Source organism: Mustela lutreola, chromosome 10 (genome assembly GCF_030435805.1).
Source record: "Mustela lutreola isolate mMusLut2 chromosome 10, mMusLut2.pri, whole genome shotgun sequence".
NCBI classification, from domain to species: domain Eukaryota; kingdom Metazoa; phylum Chordata; class Mammalia; order Carnivora; family Mustelidae; genus Mustela; species Mustela lutreola.
In genome coordinates, this window is record NC_081299.1 from 26,624,330 (window position 1) to 26,643,792 (window position 19,463).

At 38.8% G+C, this 19,463-nt stretch overlaps 1 protein-coding gene across 11 annotated transcripts in view; it reads left to right on the top strand.

The window, feature by feature from the left end:
- The first annotated feature begins 4,742 nt into the window (after positions 1-4,742).
- ZMYM4 (zinc finger MYM-type containing 4) overlaps positions 4,743-19,463 on the top strand; it is a 165,916-nt gene continuing 151,195 nt past the window's right edge. For 3 of the 11 annotated variants that reach the window (XR_009344962.1, XM_059134853.1, XM_059134854.1), the window contains exon 1: positions 4,743-5,161. Coding sequence is in view for 4 of the 11 variants with exons in the window: in XM_059134853.1 (XP_058990836.1) it covers positions 5,114-5,161 (48 nt within the window). In the remaining 7 variants the exon portion in view is untranslated. Of the gene's footprint in view, positions 5,162-5,214; positions 5,340-19,463 lie in introns of those variants that run through there. The other 8 variants (XM_059134850.1, XM_059134848.1, XM_059134847.1 and 5 more) reach the window with 5 other exon arrangements.

Here is a 19,463-nt window from a genome sequence, read left to right on the forward strand (position 1 = left end):
TCAGAGAGAGAGAGAGAGAGCTGGGAGAGCCTCCGGCTGGGAGAGGGAGAAGCAGGGTCCTTACTGAGCAAGGAGCCTGACATAGGGTTCAATCCCAGGACTCTGTCTGATGACTTGAATCAAACGCAGATGCTTAGGTGACTGAATGGCCCAGGCATCCCTGAAGGTCATTCTTTAAGTCAGAATTTTGTACATAATAGCCTGGTGTTCTGAAAAAGAGATAAGCATAATTTCCTCCATTTTAGGACAAGAAAAACAAGAGCTATCCTTTAACAAAAGAATTCATCTTTTCCAGTTTCTGCTGGCTTGGGTTTGGTTTGAAGGGAAGGAGTAGACCAGATTTCTGGGTCTTCATTACTCAAGGAGCAGTGTCAAATTGGAATATCAGTTTTTTTTTTCCTGTACCTTCTTCTCTCCATTCTCATTGACACAAAGGCAAATACTCAAAACGGTGCAATTAGATTGGGATAGATCTCAATAGTAGTCATAAAAAATGACAATCAAAGAAATCTAGAATTGGAAATAATTAACAGAGCATTTAGCCAAGGGATGGGATATGTGATGGGTGATTTCACTTCCACCCCTCACTGGTGGCAGACATCACTAATCAATTATTGAACCTAAATGTGGCTCAACAGATGTTTTCTGCACAATGCCCCCAGTAGCCATTACCAAGTAATTGGAGCCGTCAGTGAGGCCCTCCCTAAGGTATTCTAATCATTTAACATTATGGGAACACTGAGGTCGATAAAGGTAAGGGCCCTGGCTCAGTGACTGACAGAGAACCCCTATTCTTTTTTTTTTTTTTTTAAGATTTTATTTATTTATTTGAGAGACAGTGCATGCAGGGGGAGGGGTACAGGGAGAAGGAGAAGCACATACCCTACTGAGCAGGGAGCCTGATGGGGAACTCAATCCCAGGCCCCCAAGATCATGATCTCAGCTGAAGGCAGATACTTAACCGACTGAGCCACCAGTGCACCCCTAATTGTGGAATTCTTGAAACTATCCCACCAGGTAACATGGAAAGAAGGATGGTTTCCCACTACAAGCAGCATTCCAAAAGAAGGGACACACAACTTCCTCTCTACTTGTTTAGTTCTCAGAACCAGAGTTCAGAAGTTCTTCAGAAACTAACTAAAGTAACTAATCAACTAAAGCAGCACTCTTCCAGTCACTTTTTATCCCGACGCCTGTTTACTTTCAACATCCTCAGATGTTATCTTATGTATCTAAACGTTCAATTTTGTTTTAAACATATTTTAATCTAATGGATAGTCTTCCTCTAGGTAATAATAACTTCTTTGGGGAAGAAACTCCAAGTCTTTCATAGCCTCTCTCTACCTCTGCACATGTCCTTAAGATGACATCTGCATGTGTGAGTTGTTAATGTGTTAAGGAAGCCTGAAACCTTGGATCCATTTGGTGTCCTTGTACTACATTTTACTTCTCTGGATGCTCAGCAGCTTATTGGTCAATGAGTGCTGTATCTTGTACCCTGGCTTCTCTAAGCTTATTAAGAGACTACAGGCAAACCTCATCTCTTTCTGAGGCCTGGGTGTTACTGCATTTTGTTCTAGGACTGGTGAGATCTACAGAGCTACTTTCCCCTGTACTTACCAGGTAATCTCATGGCTACTTTCTCTATGCCTCCCCAGAGGGTGAGAACTTCTGGATACATTCTAAATCACAGTGGGATTATGGGCCACTCACATGCAGAACTTCTTCCAAGACCCTATATCTAATTTTGTATGTGGAAGTTTGTGTTCTATTTCTTTAAAAATTTCCTCCCTACCCCCATTACATAAGCTTCAAAACCCATGAAAACTGGATTCACCCCTAACTGACAGACACTCTGAGGGCCTCAGTGCAGGCCTTCTCTCTCTTCCCAACTGCACGAGGCCATTACTTTTACTTGTATGGGGCTGTTTGCCTGTTGGCATGGATACAGTCTGCAAATCATCTCTACCTGGAATTTCAAACAGAAGCAAAACAAGAGTGCTTTCTACTGAAGAGCTAGAGTAGGAAGACAGAGGCATTTGTCTCTCAATCATTGTCTCTCTTTCCCTTCTTCTTTCTACTACTCTTTAAGAGTCAGGCTTTCCTTTACTTCCCTATGTCACAGCCTCATGGCTTATTGTCTTAGATGAAAGGAGCATCTCTTCCGGAGTTTGGGAGAAATGAGATTCTTACTATGTGCTGAATTTTATAAGTTAAATAGAATTAAGGAAATTTAGCAAATTATTTTTCTCTCCACTAAGCCTATTCTACTCTTTCCTGATTAGGGAAATAAGTCTCAGAGCTCCACTTCAGGCAAGAGTCAATGATGGAACATGATTTAAAGAAGCAAATTAAAATGAATTGGCTTGATATTTGCAAAGCATTATACCATTATACTCTCCTTTTTAAAAAAGAAGTCAGAAAATTGGATTTGTACATGACATAATCCTATTTTAAATGTTGGATCTAATTAAAAAATAAAAAATTAGAATATATAAAATAATATATTCTTACGACGCTAGGAACCAAAAGGGTTCTGAGACATTTAGAAATATTAACTAATTCTCCCAACAACCTCTTTTACAGATGAGGAAACTGAGGCATGGTGCAAGTAACTTGACCAAGATCACATAGCTGTATGTGGTGCAAACCAAATACATGTCTGTGGGTAGAGTTGTTGCAAGGCAGCCAATTTGGAACCTCTAGTTTATGATATGTGTGAATAAGCTAGAAAGCAAAAGCCTTTGAATTCTGGCTTGGCTTCTCTGCTCAATGACCTGTACTAGTCACTTAACCTCTAGAAATCCCTCTGTAAAATTAGGATACTGTGATTAACCTTGCAGTGCTGAGTGTTGGTTTTCTTTTTTCTCCTTTCTTTTAAATGGATGACTGCAGTGAACATTCATGATATGCTTGTATATTATCTGGGATGCACAAATCTTGCCTATTGTTCAAGACCCAATATATTCCTAATACTTCTAGAAATAATCTGCTATAATAGACAGTGCTAGGCTTGGGGTCAAGAAGCTTGTTTCAGTTCTGGTGCTGTTTCTGAGCATACAAGTTTCTGAGCCTCAGTGACTCTGTTTACAACGTGGAGTTCAACTAAGTTAATGGCTTTCAACTGTGTTTTGAGAAATGCTCTATTTCTCTAAAAGTGAGAGAGGGCATTGAAGAAGAGAGAGGACAAGGGGAAGGATGGGTGAGCAGTTTATGGGTTCCCATCTCCACTACTAATTTTGCAACTCCATTTTAAGCTGTCAGATTTTATTAGAAGGGAGTATTCCACTGCCAATAAAATAGGTGGAAACCACTAGACATTTCATGTACCCACATTCTCTAAAAGTCTTTTCTTGTTTTCTCTTTTTATTTCCTTTTTGTCCTAAACATGGAACTAAAGGGTCTGACAAGTTTCAAAAATTCCAGCTGAAATATACATTCTTTTGTCCTTTTCTTTTTTCTACCAAGAAGTGAAATTAAAGATGAAGAGGCCTCAGCAAGGACCATCGTGGAAACTTCCAGCAACTTCACAGATAGTTTCCAGCAAAATGAGATGGGTTAGGAAACTTTTCAGTTTCCAAACAGCTACCAAGTGACACACAAAAGTCATAAATTACCTCTCATTAGCCAGTGATTTTAGGAGTTTCTCATTTGCATTTGAATGTTTCTTACTGTGGGGGAATGACCTTCAAGAGGCAGCTTCTTTGTCTTTCTTACTTGATTGTCTTTAAGCTATCATTATGAACTCCATTAGAACAATTTTTCTCCACCTGAGGCTAAGGAACTGGAAGGTATGAAGAGGAATAAATCAAGCCCTTATTCTCGACAGTCTTCCTCAGCTTCCATTTTAGGGCAAGACAGACCCAAATTTATTTCCCAGTTTTCTGCTTGGAAATAAGATGATCATCCTTTAAGCCAGAGTCTCAAAGCTCCTTGAATGGAGGTGAATGAGGACACACAATTATCTGCGAATCATCACACGTCTTCAGAGGAGAATTACAATATTCTTGAAGTATCATGGAACTCCCATTTCTGATCTTCTAGATGAAAATTGATTTATATTTTGCTTTGAAGACAGGTTGGTACATTGAAAATCCCGGAAGGCTGTTGCTCAAATCTTGATTCTAAATTCACACGAGCATTCAGGCGCCTTGAGGCAAATTACTTTTCTGGACCAGACAGCAATTTTACCATTGGGAGCATTGCAGTAGATGCTTTCTGAGATTCTTTTCGATTTAGGTAGTCTAAAGACAAATTACTATCGAGGAAATTATCTCCAATTGTTGGTTTGGTCTTCAAAATCATTACAGGATCTGATTTTGAGGTTAGGCTGTCAGAATTGGCCCTTAATATTCTATGGCCCGTGCTTCAGATTGGGCTATGTAACGGAAGGAGTTGGGTCTCCTTGAGTTGACTGGCTTGTTCCCGTATTGGTTAGGATTCTCTTCATGTTCAGAGGTCCACTGAGATCTTCAGCTCAATGGCATCGCCGCAGTCAGGTGTAAGTTGATGATCTGGACCCCACACTGACATTTCACCCAATTCTCCAGATAGTCATTTCATCAATTTCTTTCATTTCTCCCTCATCACTGCGTCATGGTCCCTTTAAGGCAGCGGCCATAGTTGAGTGGTGGGAGCAGCTGCTGGCAGCAAAGAGACTTGCAGGATTTGGCCTACCCTTGGCCACTCACCGCGCACGCTCAGGACCGGGGGCTTGGTGGGAAAGGAAGGAGGGGCTTAAGGTGCGCCTGCGCATCTGGGGCGCGCGCAAGGGGCTGGTTTAGTGATCCCTTTAAGAAACCGCAGGCGGAGGAATTTCTCTGAGAGAAAATAATCCTACTCACGGGGCCCCTTGGAGGCCATTAACCCCCCGAGTCCCGGCCCCCCCCTTTCCCGGGCAGGCCCTACCGCCCACGCGCGCACCCGTGGGATCTCTACATCTCCGACCCGGCGCGCGGCATCCGCCCCCTCCTCACTCTGAGCGCCAGGCCCGGCTGGGTCCGGGGAAGCTGCCGCGAGGCGGCCGTGCCTGCAGTGTGGGCGGGGGCCGGGGGCCCGAGAGGTTCCGCCGCCACCGCGCCGGGAGCCGCAGCGGTTCCGAGCGGGGCCCAACATGGCGGAGAGAGAGGTGGAGTCCGGCCCCCGAAAGAGGGTAGGTGAGGTGAGGCAGAACTCGGGCGGCGGGCGGCGGGGGGCGGGGCGGGAGTCGCGTCCCGGGGCCGGGAATGGGCCAGGCGCAGGCTCGTGGAGGGGTCGCTGAGGCCCGGTTGGGGAGAGGTTGCGGGCAGGACTGAGGCAACCTTGGGTATGGAGCGCGCTGGAGAGTGGTCCTTCGGCAGGTGGGACAAAGATTTGCTGCTGGTTAGGAGGGGGAGGGGCGGGGGTTGTTGTTTGCTTTATTTTTCTTTTTTAAAAAATTTTTTCTCTGGCACTGGGGGTGGCTTATGTGGGCCAAGGGAGGGAAGGTGTCATATTCTTAAGTGCATCTTCAGTAAATCAGAGTCTGGAAGTTTAACTGGGGAGAGGTCAGGTGGGGGTGGTAGTGGCGGGAATAAGTCGTGGACAGGTCTCAAGAGGAATAATCTGGAGGGTTCTTAAGTAACACCATCGCGAATTCATTTTCCTACCTCCTTTCCCCTCCCCCCATAACCGTTATCAGACCAAGGTGGAGGTGGTGCTCTTACCTGTGAAGAAGTGGGGTTGTTGGCATGTCCTCATTTAGATTTTGGCAACTCTAAATGTCGTGTTCTAGTCTAGCCTCTTTACCAACAATTAAGAACGTTATGACAAGTTTTGTCATCACAAGGGTGTACCCAACCAACCTGCAGAGGTGAAGCCAGTTGTACATGAGAGTTATTGAATGCCTTTTAAAGTTTGTCTTGAAACTTTTCTTATTTAATTCTGAATGATTTTTTTTTCAGACGGAGATCAATATTGTACTATCGATTGGGAAATATTTTTCAGATTTTTAAAAAATATTTCCTCCCCACCTTCCCAAACCTTAGCATGTTGAGCAATGAGTTTCCTATTAGGAGTCTTCCTTTGGGGAATGGTCACAAAATGATCAAATTAGTGTTAAGCCAACCACGTAAAAAATTACTACTTAATTTTTACTGACAATGCCTTTATGATTTAGCATAGAATTAGCAATCTCATAATGAATTACAGCTAACATTTTGAGTGCTTACTATGTGCCTGGCACTGTGCTTTATAGGAGGAATTTAACTTTGCCTTAGCTTTGTAAAACCCATTTTGCAGATGAAGAAATGTGGGCGTAGAGAGTTTAAGTAATTATACTTACGGTCAGATAGCTCTTTAAGAGGTTAATCTGGGATTTGAATTCAGGTTTGTCCCAACTACAATGCTTGTGTCCGATGTCAATCTCTGTGTCTCCCGTTAAAACCCTAAATTATAGGGGCACCTGGGTGGCTCAGTTGGTTAAGCATAAGATCTTGATCTCAGCTCAGGTCTTGATTCCAGGGTCTTGAATTCAGGCCCCGCATTGGGCTCCATGCCTATCATGCCTACCTAAAACAAAACAAAACTTAAATTATAAATAACCAGAGAAATGTCAAATAGTTTTTTTCCAACAGTTTATTCTGAAGTATTTTCAGTTACACAGCAAAACTGAAAAAATTTACAGAGACCGTTCGTATACTCACTGGCTAGATTCAACTATTAACATTTTATTGGTTTTATAATGTATTTACTCATATATGTAGCTTTTTATCCATAATCAGTTATTTTATAATGTCTTTCATTGTATTTGGAGCAATTAAAATTTAATGTTGATAGTCTTAGGTATATAGAAGTTTAAATCTTCCTTATGTAAAAATTAGTCGTAGCTAGAACAAGATATGTTGTATGATAGTATATTAAATAGTTCATTTAATATAAATATTGGGTATGGAATGCACATGTTTTGAAATTTTAAATTACTCTTCAAGCTCTGAGTCAGTTTAAACTGGATCCTCATTTGAGGAAAGGCACATGGCATGTGGTCAGCCAGTTAAAATACATAGGATGAATTACTTTAGCTGTGTAATGTTCATTCAAGGAGATCTCTGAATCCAGTTGCTACTAATGCTATTATCATTCATCTTATAAAATGGAATGTTCTGGAAAACATCTAAGCAGGTTGGTAACAAATTCATCTAGATTTTAAATACTTCTTTTTCTTCTAATATACTTTAAAGGTGCCACACTGGTAGTAATCTAAACCATTATTTTTTAATATGTAATATATAGATAACTCTTCTACAGATTTTTCCCATTATTTTACCAATTTCATTGTGGAAGAAGGTTACATTCATTAACTTTTAGGCTCCATAATCCATTTTTTAAGTTATTTTATTTTATTTCATGAATTTTTTTTTTTAAGTAATGTCTATACCCAGTGTGGGGCTTGAACTACAACCCTTGGTCAAGAGTAGCATGCTCTACCAGACAGGTGTGCCTCTGTTTTATTTTTGATATTTGGTTAGAATGTTCAGTAGGGTTATCCTGAACTGTACACATGGTACACATGCTTTTTTTCTCCCCTCATTTCTTTGATATGTGCTAAACTCATGGATTCCATATGTGTATATATTCTAAACAGATTAGTGGGGACTATGTACAAAAGAACAATATCTTTTTAAGTAATTTGACTGCTTTGATGCAGCTAAAAAAGTACATAGGCCTAGATAATAAGTTTAGGTTATTTAATCTAAATAGTATTGATGAATGACATAGTGTTGTATTTGTGATGCTTAGCTGCATTGACCTGTATAATCATTAGTCACAAAAAGTTGTTGAGCACATATGCCAGTTGTTGAACTGTATGCTATGTATTACGTTGTGATATTTATGATCATCTTGGATAATTTATTCTGGCTCTCCTGCTTTTTTGCATCTCCAAAACCTATGACTTCCATGTAATAGGAACTCAAAAAGACTTACATTGATATTTGGTTAAGAAAGTTCACCTGTTCAAGTAGAGGTTCTAGGGCTTGGGTACCGGGTTACTTGCTTTGTAATTTTGGTTGCTTCAGTAAACCTTACATAGCATCTTTTATACTCCAGAATTGTCTCCTGTGGATTCAGATTTAGGGATCTTCTGATTGTTCTGGATTATGGTTAGATGGGAAAGTGTATTTTACGACTTGAGTTGATCTTAAATTCTGTGTAGGACTGCTGGCTGTTTTTTATGCTTGTGGGCATTTAGAACAATAGGTATTCATTAGATAAGGTTGATTTGATTGTATTCTGACTATATTGGAATGCCAGTCTTTCAGTTTTTGAACTTGGGGAAGCTAATTATGTGGGTGGGTCAGCACCATATCCATCAATCATCTGTGCTAAAAACCAAGTTCATATGAAGTTCATACACACATAGTCTTTCTTTAAAGTTAGGATATTTTTGAGATATTTATGAATTTTAAGATTATAGAATTTTTTTTTTTTTTTTTTTTTTTTAAGATTTTATTTATTTATTTGACACAGATCACAAGTAGGCAGAGAGGCAGGCAGAGAGAGAGAGGGGAGAAAGCAGGCTCCCTGCTGAGCAGAGAGCCCGATGCGGGACTCGATCCCAGGACCCTGAGATCATGACCTGAGCCAAATGCAGCGGCTCAACCCACTGAGCCACCCAGGCGCCCAGATTATAGAATTTTTATTTTCTAATGTAAGTTTTAAAATTCATTAGTTAGGCTTGTAAATAGTGGAATTATTTTACACATGGCTATTAAAATAAACTTACGAAGCATGCATGAGATCTAACTAAATCTAGTGGCCATATTTTTTTGTGAAATCCCTGTATCTTTTCAAAGTTTACATACAGAATGATGACTTTGGTAAGTGTATATGTTATTACATGGTCTAGTAAGTTGTATCCACTCAGACTTGTCTGTATATTAAATTTGAGGCATATGTGTTTGGTATGCTTAAAAGAAAGATAAGCATATGTATAAGTAGTATGCTTCCATTTTTGTAAAAATTGACCATTTTCCCTTCCCCACATATGTGTCTATACTTGTAAATGTATGAGCTTGGAGAAAGTTGTGGAGGCTACATGTCAGGCTACATGTTACTGTTGATTACCTTCAAGGGGTGGGGATAAAGAAGGAAAGAGAGTAGGGAAAATTTTTTGCAAAATGGAAAAACAGTCATGGTATACGTGAAAATATAGGCTATAAAGTGTTATCCATATTATTATTGTAAATATGTAAAGAGTGAACATGCATGTAGGTAAGGAATAACAAATAACATGAACAAATGAAAACATTGATTTTTATCATGTGATGGGATTATGGAGTTGTTTTGTTCTGGGTTTCTGTTATTTTAATATTTTATAATAAAATAATTGCAAAAGGTTGATCCCTCTTAATTCCTTGATGAACTTTTAATCTTTTCTCTTTTCACTATATGTGTTACTTAAAAAGCACAGTGGTACATACTAAAAATATTTGCAGCTCACATGTACACAGTGTAAAGCATCTACTTGAATGCATTGGCTTTGTAGAGAGCATTTGAAAAGGCCATTCTAGCGTTGATGATTCTGAATTATTTTCACGGTACCCATCTTATAACTAGCAGAGGTTTCTGTAAATAAAGTAATACTTGATATTTATAAGCATTTAAGTTTTAGTCATTATTTTAATTATTTTATGTGTAATATATCCTCCAATCCTCATTAATTCCATAAACAGTGATCACTATTACTGTCCCATTAGGAAACTGAGGTTCAGAGATTTTCTTTTTGCTCAAGGTCATAATATAATAGGCTAAACCAGTATCAGGTATTACTGAAAAATTATACTGTTTGATAGTAGATTAGAATTCATTATAATAACATAAAAGTTAATGTGTTAATCGTATGTAACATGTAACAAAATACATGTATGTAATATATATAATAATAGTCTAGGTACTGAATTATCTGGGATTTTTGGTGGTTAAAATCAGTGGAATCATACTTAAATTGAGGTGTAAATTCTTAGGATGCATCGAAATCCATTCTAGTTTGAGATAACCTTAAAACATCTTCACAACTCAGAGGTTTATTTTTAAGAAAGTATACACTAAATATTTTAAAGCTATTATTTATTTTAAAGATAAAGTTTGTGCTTCCTTTGAAAATAGAATGATTTCCTAATTTACTAAAGGCCATTTAAGGAGATAAATGTAAAATTGCAATTTTATGGATATTTAGTGAATATTTTCAATTCTGTATTAGGAAACTGACCACTCTTTAAGGAAGACTGATGTTTCTTTTAAATATTCTGATTATTTTACTGTGCATTAATTATGTAATTATTTTAGCAACGGAAAGAGAAAGGAAAGCATTATAGCATAGTATTAGGTTGAACCGTATAAAATTGCTAATACTTGACCATTTGACTTATAAAAAATGCATTTTCTTTTTTTAATTTTTTTGAACAACTGTAATCAGTTTATTAAAAAGGTTGACATAAGCATGTGCAATGGTGACTTCAGCCTCAACTCCTGGCTCAGTAGTGATGAACATAATTTGCTTTAGTAATCTCAAAAGGACGGTGCAAGTCAGTGAGTTCCTTGTGGATCCTCATCTGAAAATGATCCCAAATTTTAGAACCTTCACTACAAGGAGTTTTCCTTGTAGTGATTTTCAGAGTTGTGGTAGGCATCCAAAGTTGTCCTTATACTTTGAGATTCTTCTTTGTCCCTCTGATCTAGTTGCAGATACCTTCTCCAAAGATTTTACATTGTGCTGGTTAGAGTAATTCTAATTTGTTGAATTCCGCCTCTGTTTCCACGGGTGTCTCCTGGTGTCTTTAAAAGCCCTGTCTGCAGCGCAGCTTTCTGATGGACTTGTTCCTTGGAGAGAGCAAGCAGTGGTGAGTGAGGAACAGAAGCGGAGCACCCAGAAGCTTTCTTGTAGCTATGACTGTGTCTTCCTTAAAGAGCCAAGAATGCATTTTCAAATAGCTGAACGTAATAGAGCATGGGCTTTTCAAAGTCAGGTTATGGTACAGTCTCTAGTATTTAGTAATATTGGGATAATAACACCCACACCCATTTATGCTTAGGGAATATGCATAATATTACTTTGATTTCATTCCTATCTTTCTGGCCTCCTGGAAGCTTGTGTTAGCTACCTTCCTGCTTTTCACCAAAGATGATACCTGAGCAAACCTTTTCTATCCCACATGGTCTACCTTCTACTCTTTGAGGTTAAGGATCATGTGTTCATCTTTCTTTACATCTCCTAACTTGTTGTTTTATAAATTTAAATGTGATATATATATGTACACATAGAAATACATACTGTATATTTATAAACAAAAATTAAAAACCCATTTTTATTGTTTCATAATTTGATACTAATAGAATATAAAATACAGATTGGTACAGTGAAACTGCATATTCCTCTTACCCAGCTTTGACAGCTGAACAGTTCTCAACATTTTGCTATTCCTCTCTCATCCAACTTTTTTTTTTGGTCAAAATAATTTTAGTATATATGCTTCTGAAGTGAACACTTGGTCAAAATAATTTTAAAGAAATCTCAGGTGTGACATCATTTAATCTATACATACTTGGGCATGTATTTCTAATAAGTGAGAATTAAAACTAAACAACTCCAATACCATACCTAATAAAGTTAAGAGTTCCTTAATCCAGTCTGTTCAGATTTCTTTGATTCTCTAAAAATTTTTTTTTTACAGTCAGTTTGTTTAAATCACTATCCAAATAAGATTTGCCATTTTATTTGGTTTATCTGCCTCTTAAATTTCTCTTAACTTCAACTATTGCCCTCCCTACTGTATACACCCTGTACTTTTTCCCATGCTATCTCTGTTGAAAAAACTAGGTCATTTGTTCGGGAGAATTTCCCACATTCTGGATTTGGCTGCTTGAATTCTTTTGGTGTTTTAACATGTTCAATTACCCTTCATATTTCCCGCAAATTAGTAGATACATATAGAGCAGTTCTCAACTTGGGCTGAAACTTGAGAATTACCTGGAGAGCTTTTAAATATCCTGATTCTCAGGTTACATTTCAGATTCATGAAATGAGAATTCATGGCTGGATTTTAGGCATCAATATTTTTAAAAATTCCCCAAGTGATTTAGTTCTGTAGTCAAGATTGAGAACTTGAATTGGTAGAGCTTTATGAGATTTAGGTTCAGTTTCTTTAAGAAAGAAAAATTCGTAACAAAAAAAGGAAGAAAAATTCATGAATAGAGTTATATATAGTTTATTTCCAATCAGTTTTAAGAATAAAAGGGTGTGCTGTTTACAGTGGGGTAATAGCCATAAACTGGGACTGTCTGGACAAATTAGGATATATAGTCACCCTATTAGATGATGCTAGTAGACAGTGAATTCTTGCTGCATTATTCCAGGAGGCACACTTTTAGTGTTACTAAAATTGGTCAATTTACATTCTGTTCAGGGGATTTAAACATTATAGTTTTTTGTTTTTTAAAGATTTTATTTATTTATTTGAAAGAGATCACAAGTAGGCAGAAAGGCAGGCAGAGAGAGAGAAAGGGAAGCAGGCTTGTTCCTGAGCAGAGAGCCTGATCTGGGGCTCGATCCAGGAACCCTGAGATCATGACCTGACCCGAAGGCAGAGGCTTTAACCCATTGAGCCACCCAGGCACCCCTAAACATTATAGTTTCTTAACATCTCACGTAATGAATTATCAGTCATAGATGATTCTCCTAGGTCTTTGATTTCATTAGAGGAGTGATTTTTTTTTTTTTTAACATATGTTATTCACTGGAATTATTCTGTAAAGAATTTCTTCATCAGTTATTTGGTCACCCTGTAATATTTTTAAGGAGAAGCAGAGAGTGAATGCTTATTTTTTCTCCTTTATCAACTTTCAGAAAAATGAATCGATGCCAGAGCAAATCCTAAAGGCGAGGCCTGGGAGGTGATATCATTATGAAGACATAGATTTTCTTTTTCTTTTTTTTTTTTTTTTAAAGATTTTATTTATTTATTTGACAGAGAGAGACCACAAGTAGGCGGAGAGGCAGGCAGAGAAAGAGAGAGAGAGGAAAGCAGGCTCCCTGCTGAGCAGAGAGCCCGATGTGGGAATTGATCCCAGGACCCTGAGATCATGACCCGAGCCGAAGGCAGCGGCCCAACCCACTGAGCCACCCAGGCGCCCCAAGACATAGATTTTAATATGTTTGCTATATTTAAGTGTGTTGTGGTCAGTATTCTTTTTGATGTTTAAATTTGTCTCATTTTTTTATTAATGGCTATCTGTATTAGAATCCTAACATAACATCCATATGTTATCCATGTGTAATCCATAACAGATTACTACCAGTTTGCTGGCTTAATATGGCAGAAATTTATTCTCTCTCATTTCTGGATGCTGGATATCAAGGTGTCAGTAGGCCCAGCTTCTCTCTGAAGGCTCTAAGGAAGAGTTTTTCCTTCATCCAGCTTTTGGAAGGATTCTGGAAGCTTCTGGTGGTTTGATTTATATTCCTTGATTTGTTTAAGCATAACTCCAGTCTGCCTCCCTTTTCCCATGGCCTTCTGTGTTTTCTTTTCTGTCTCTTTTAGGGATGTCTTCATTGGATTTAGGTTCCAGCCTAATCCTGGATGATCTTGTCTCAACATGTTTACCTTAATTACATCTGTGAAGACCTATTCTCCTCACAATCTGAGCTTCTGAATGCATATGTCTTTTAGGGACCACAATTCAAGCCACTACAGTCCACCTTCTTGTCCCTCAAACTTGACATCCATCCCATATACAAAATACATTCATCTCTATCCCAGCATCCCCCAAAGTCTCAACCCCTTATAGCATGAATTCTTTTTTTTTTTTTTTTTTTGAAGATTTTATTTATTTATATGACAGACAGAGATGACAAGTAGGCAGAGAGGTAGGCAGGAGAGAGGAGGAAGCAAGCTTCTGGCTGAGCAGAGAGCCTGACTTGGGGCTCAATCCCAGGACGAGTGTGATTCTGGGTATGACCCATCTGGGATAAAATTCTTCTTCATCTGTATTCCTGTGAAACCAGAAAACAAATTTTCTGCTTTCTTTCTTTTTTTTTTTAAAAGATCTTATTTATTTATTTGACAGACAGAGATCACAAGTAGGCAGAGAGAGAGGAGGAAGCAGGTTCCCCGCCGAGCAGAGAGCCCAATTCGGGGCTCAATCCCAGGACCCCAGGATCATGACCGGAGCCGAAGGCAGAGACTTCAACCCACTGAGCCACCCAGGTGCCCCAATATTCTGCTTTCTTGATACAATCCTGGGTCAGGCATGGGATAGACATTCCCATTACAAAAGGAAGGAAATGGAAGGAATAAAGGGATCACTGGTCCCACTTAAGTTCAAAACCCAGCTGGACCAATTTCCTTAGGTTTCAGGACCTGAGAAAAATTCTCTCTGGCTTGATCTTCTGCCTTCTGGGTTTACTGAAACAGTGTAGACCCCTGCTTTGAGCCTACTTCTCTGACTTCTACTTCTGTGGACCTTTCTTTTTCTTTGAAGGATAGCACATGTTCACACATGAGTAGCTTTATTAGCTCTTTCCTGCCAACAGAATTCCAGATTTTTTTTTTCATTTTTGTCTTATCTGTTCTTTGAAGTATAGGCTGGTAGTGTTTTTGTTAGTATACTATGTTCACACACTAGGGCACCTAGGTGGCTCAGTCATTGGGCATCTGCCTTTGGCTCAGGTCATGATCCCAGGGTCCTGGGATTGAGCCCCGCGTCAGGCTCCCTGCTTGGGGGGAAGGAAGCCTGCTTCTCCCTCTCCCTCTGCTTGTGTTTCCTCTCTTGCTGTATTTCTCTCTGTCAAATAAATAAATAAAGTCTTTAAAAAAATGTGTTCACAAACCTCGAGTCTTCTATGTAAAGGGGGTCCATACAATTAGACAAGAGGGTTCTTCGTGGATCTCGATAACCCAGTCTTTATTCCTGATTTAAATTGAGGTGACTGATTGGACCCATGAGTCATACATCTGATATCTTCAGCAAATAGTTGTCTAGTTACATCCTTGGCCCTTTCTCTAGAGCACATTTCTAATGGTGAATTTCATAATTTTCACATCCTCTGAGATGGGCTGAGAACCTCCCAAGTCATCAAGAGTTGTTTCCTTTTTGCTTAATATTTTCTCAATTTATCTCTTGGGTCTTCCTTTTTACTCTTAGCAACAAAAAGAAACCAGGTTGTGCTTTCAACACTTTGCTTAGAAATCTTAGTAAATATCTAAATTCATTGCTTCCAAGTTCTGCTTCCTACCCAGTATAGAACACAATTCTGTCAAGTTTTCTGCTACTTTATAATGATTACCTTCTAGTTCCCAATATTCTTCATTTCCTTCTATTTTTCCTTCTAACATCTCACCAGAACCATCTTTAACAATCAGATTTTTCTCAACATTTTGTTCATGGTATATATGTGTTAAGATGTTAAAAACTTTCTCTTCTTGTTCCTCACTTCCTTGTGAAACTACCAGAATTGTCTTTAATTTTTTTTTTTTTTAAGATTTTATTTATTTATTTGACATAGAGAGATCACAAGTAGGCAGAGAGGTTGGCAGAGGGGGTGGTGAGGCATGCTCCCCACTGAGCACAGAGCCTGACATGGGCTCAATCCCAGGACTCTGGGATCATGACCCGAGCTGAGTTGAGCCAATGGGTTGAGCCACCTAGGTGCCCCCACCAGAATTGTCTTTAATACTTATATTTGTACCAACCATCTCTTGAAGGCAATCTAGATTTTTTTTCTATCACGCTGCTCTCTTGTTATATTTTTAAGTAGGCTCCACGCTGGGTGTAGAGCCCAGCCTGGGGCTTGAACTCATGACCCTGAGATCAAGACCTGAGCTGAGATCAAGAGTGGGATGCTTTAACTGACTGAGCCACCCAGTCACACCCCCTCCCCTTTTTTTTGATAGTTGACAGATTGCCTCTTACATGCTTCCTAAAATTCATCCAGCATCGGGGCACCTGGGTGGCTCAGTGGGTTAAAGACTCTGCCTTCGGCTCGGGTCATGATCCCAGGGTCCTGGGATCGAGCCCCATGTCGGGCTCTCTGCTCAGTGGGGAACCTGCTTCCCTTCCTCTCTCTGTCTGCCTCTCTGTCTACTTGTGATCTCTGTCTGTCAAATAAATAAAATCTTTAAAAAAAAAATTCATCCAGCATCTACTCATCCAGTTCCAAATCTTTTTTCATATTTTTAGGTATTTATTACCACAACCTACCATTTCCAAGTACCAAAATCTGTATTAGTTTACTAGGTTTGCTGTAAGAACTCACCACAGACTTGGTGGCTGAAAACAACAGAAATTTATTCTCTCATAGTTCTGGAGGCTAGAACTCCAAAATCAAGGGGTCAGCAAGGCTATCCTCTATCTGAAGGCTCTAGGAAAGAACCTTCTTTGTGTCTCTTTCAGCTTCTGGTGGCCTTAGGTTCCTTGATTTGTGGCAGCATTAACTCCCAGTTTTTACCTCTGCTTTCATATGACCTTCTCTGTGTTTTTGTCTTTTCTAAGGAGAATTAGGGCCTACCCTAATCCAGGGTCATCTCATTTCAAGATCCTTGCGCTGATTACATCTGCAAAGGTCACATTCTGGGTACCTGGGAGGACATATCTTTGGGGGCCACAGTTCAACGTACAACAAGTCTTTAAGGTTAGCACCTGAATGTTTTAAAATATATTAAAATTTACCTTAGGGGTGCCTGGGTGGCTCAGTGGGTTAAGCCTCTGTCTTCAGCTTAGGTCATGGTCTCAGGGTCCAGGGATCGAGCCCCGCATCAGCCTCTCTGCTCAGCAAGGAGCCTGCTTCTCCCTCCCCTTCTGTCTGCCTCTCTGCCTACTTGTGATCTCTCTCTGTCAAATAAATAAATAAAATCTTTAAAAAAAAGTTACCTTAAATTTTTTAAATGTGTTTAAATACACATGACATAAAATATACCATTTTATTCTTTTATTTATTTATTTTTACTTATTTATTTTTAAAAAAGATTTTATTTATTTATTTGACAGAAAGTCAAGTAGGCAGAGAGAGAGGAAGAAGCAGGAGCAAAGAGTCCAATTCGGGGCTTGATCCCAGGACCCTGGGATCATGACCTGAACTGAAGGCAGCAGCTTTAACCCACTGAGCCACCCAGGTGCCCCTAGAATTTACCATTTTAATTATTAAAAGTGTGTAACTCAGTGGAATTAAGTACATTTTAATAGTGTTGTACAAGTATTACCACTGTCTTTTCTTTCTGTTTTTTAAAAGATATTATTTATTTTAGAGAGAGTGAGTGTGGGGAGGGGTGGAAGGAGAGAGAGAGGGAGAGAATCTCAAGCTCTGTGTGGAGCTTCATCCTGACTCAGGGCTTGATCTCAGGACCCTGAAATCAAGACCTGAACTGAAACCAGGAGTTGGAAGCTCAACTACCTGAACCACCCAGGTGCTTCTACCACTGTCTTTTTCATCCCGCACAGAAAGTCAGTCCACATTAAGGAATAACTGTTTTCTCTAGCTTCTGTTATGCTTTAATTTACTTTATAGTTCAATGAATTTGCCTATTCTAGATATTTCACATAAGTGGAATTAGACAATATTTGACCTTTGGTGTCTGACTCATTTCACTTAGCATAATATATCAGAACTTCATTTTTTTATGGCTAAGTAATAGTTTATTGTATGTAGGTAATACATTTTATTTATCCTTTTATTTGTTGACAGGCACAGTTGTTTTTATCTTTTGGCGATTATGAAAAATGTTGCTATAAACAGTGCTGTACAATAATCTGAGTCTATGTTTTCACTTCTTTTGGATATATACCTAGAAATGGATTTGCTGGGTAAATGGGATTTTTATGTTTATCTTTTTGAGGAATCCCCAGTTTGTTTTCCACAGAGGTGTATTAGCAATGCACAAGGGTTCTGATTTCTCCATATCATCTTCAATGCTTGTTCTTTTTTCTTTTTTTTTCTTTTTCTGATAATAGCTGTCCTAGTGGGTGTGAAGCAGTATCTCATTGTGGTTTTGATTTGTAATTTTTAAATCATTATTGATGGTGAGTATCTGTTCTTGTGCTTATTGGCCATTTATATATCTTCCTTGGAGAAATGTGTTTTTAAATCCTTTGCCCTTTTTTAATTGGGTTGTCTTTTTGTTACTGAGTTATAGGAGTATTTATATATTTTGAAGATTTTATTTATTTATTTGACAGAGAGATACCACAAGCAGATGGAGAGGCAGGCAGAGAGAGAGAGAGAGAGAGAGAGAGAGAAAAGCAGGCTCCCTGCTGAGCAGAGAGCCCGATGCGGGGCTCGATCCCAGGATCCTGAGATCATGACCTGAGCTGAAGGCAGTGGCTTAACCCACTGAGCCACCCAGGCGCCCCTTTAATGTAGGTCTTTAATCCATTTATAGTTAACTTTTGTTTATAGTATAATGTATGTGTTCAGTTCTGTTCTTTTGTATGTGGATATCCAGTTTTTCCAGCACTATATATTGAAGTTTGTTCTTTTCCCATTGAATGATGTTGGCACCCTTGTCAAAAATCATTTGGCTTTTGTATTAATCACTTTGTGTGCTATAACAAAATAGCATAGATTGGGTGGCTTAAACCATAGAAATTTATTTCTCCTATTCCTGGAGGATGGGAAGTCTAAGGCTAAGGTTTTAGGAGGTAGATTTCATTTGGTTTGTTGGCAGCTGCCATTTTTGCTTTGTGCCCTCATAATCTCTTCTTTGTGTATTCTCAGAGATTGAGTGAGCTCTGTGGTTTCTCTTATTAGGAGGGCACTAATTCTGTCATGAGAGCCCTACCCTGATAACCTCATCTAACCCTACTTACTTCCCAAAGGTCCTATCTTTAAATATCATAACATTGGGGTTTCAGTCTTCTACATGTAAATTTTGGGGACAGAAACATTCAGTCTATAACAGCCATGTATATAAGGGCTTATTTCTGGATTCTCAGTTTTGTTCCAGTGGTTTGTATTTCTCTTTGTGCCTGTACTACACTGTTATGATTACTGTAGCTTTGTAGAAGTTTGAAATTGGAAAGTGTGAGTCCTCCAACTTTGTTTCTCCTTTTCAAGATTGTTTTGGCTATTTGGCATCCCTTAAAATACCATATGAAATTCAGGATTTTTTTCCTATTTCTACACAGTATGCCGTTGGGATTTTGTTAGGGATTGAATTGAATTTATAAATCTCTTGGGTAGTATTGTCATCTTGATACTATTAAATCGTCTAGTCAACAAATGCAGCGTATCTTTCCTTTTAGCTATGCCCTTTAAATTTTTTTTTTTTTTTTAATTAAGTAAACTTAACCCCCAACGTGGGCCTAGAACCCATGACCCTGATATCAAGAGTGCCACGCTCTGCTGACTAAGCCAGTCAGGTACTCCTGTCCTTTAAAATTTCTTTCAGCCATATTTTGTCCAGGTCTCAGTGTACAAGTCTTGTAGCTCCTTGGTTAAATTTTTCCTAAATATCAGT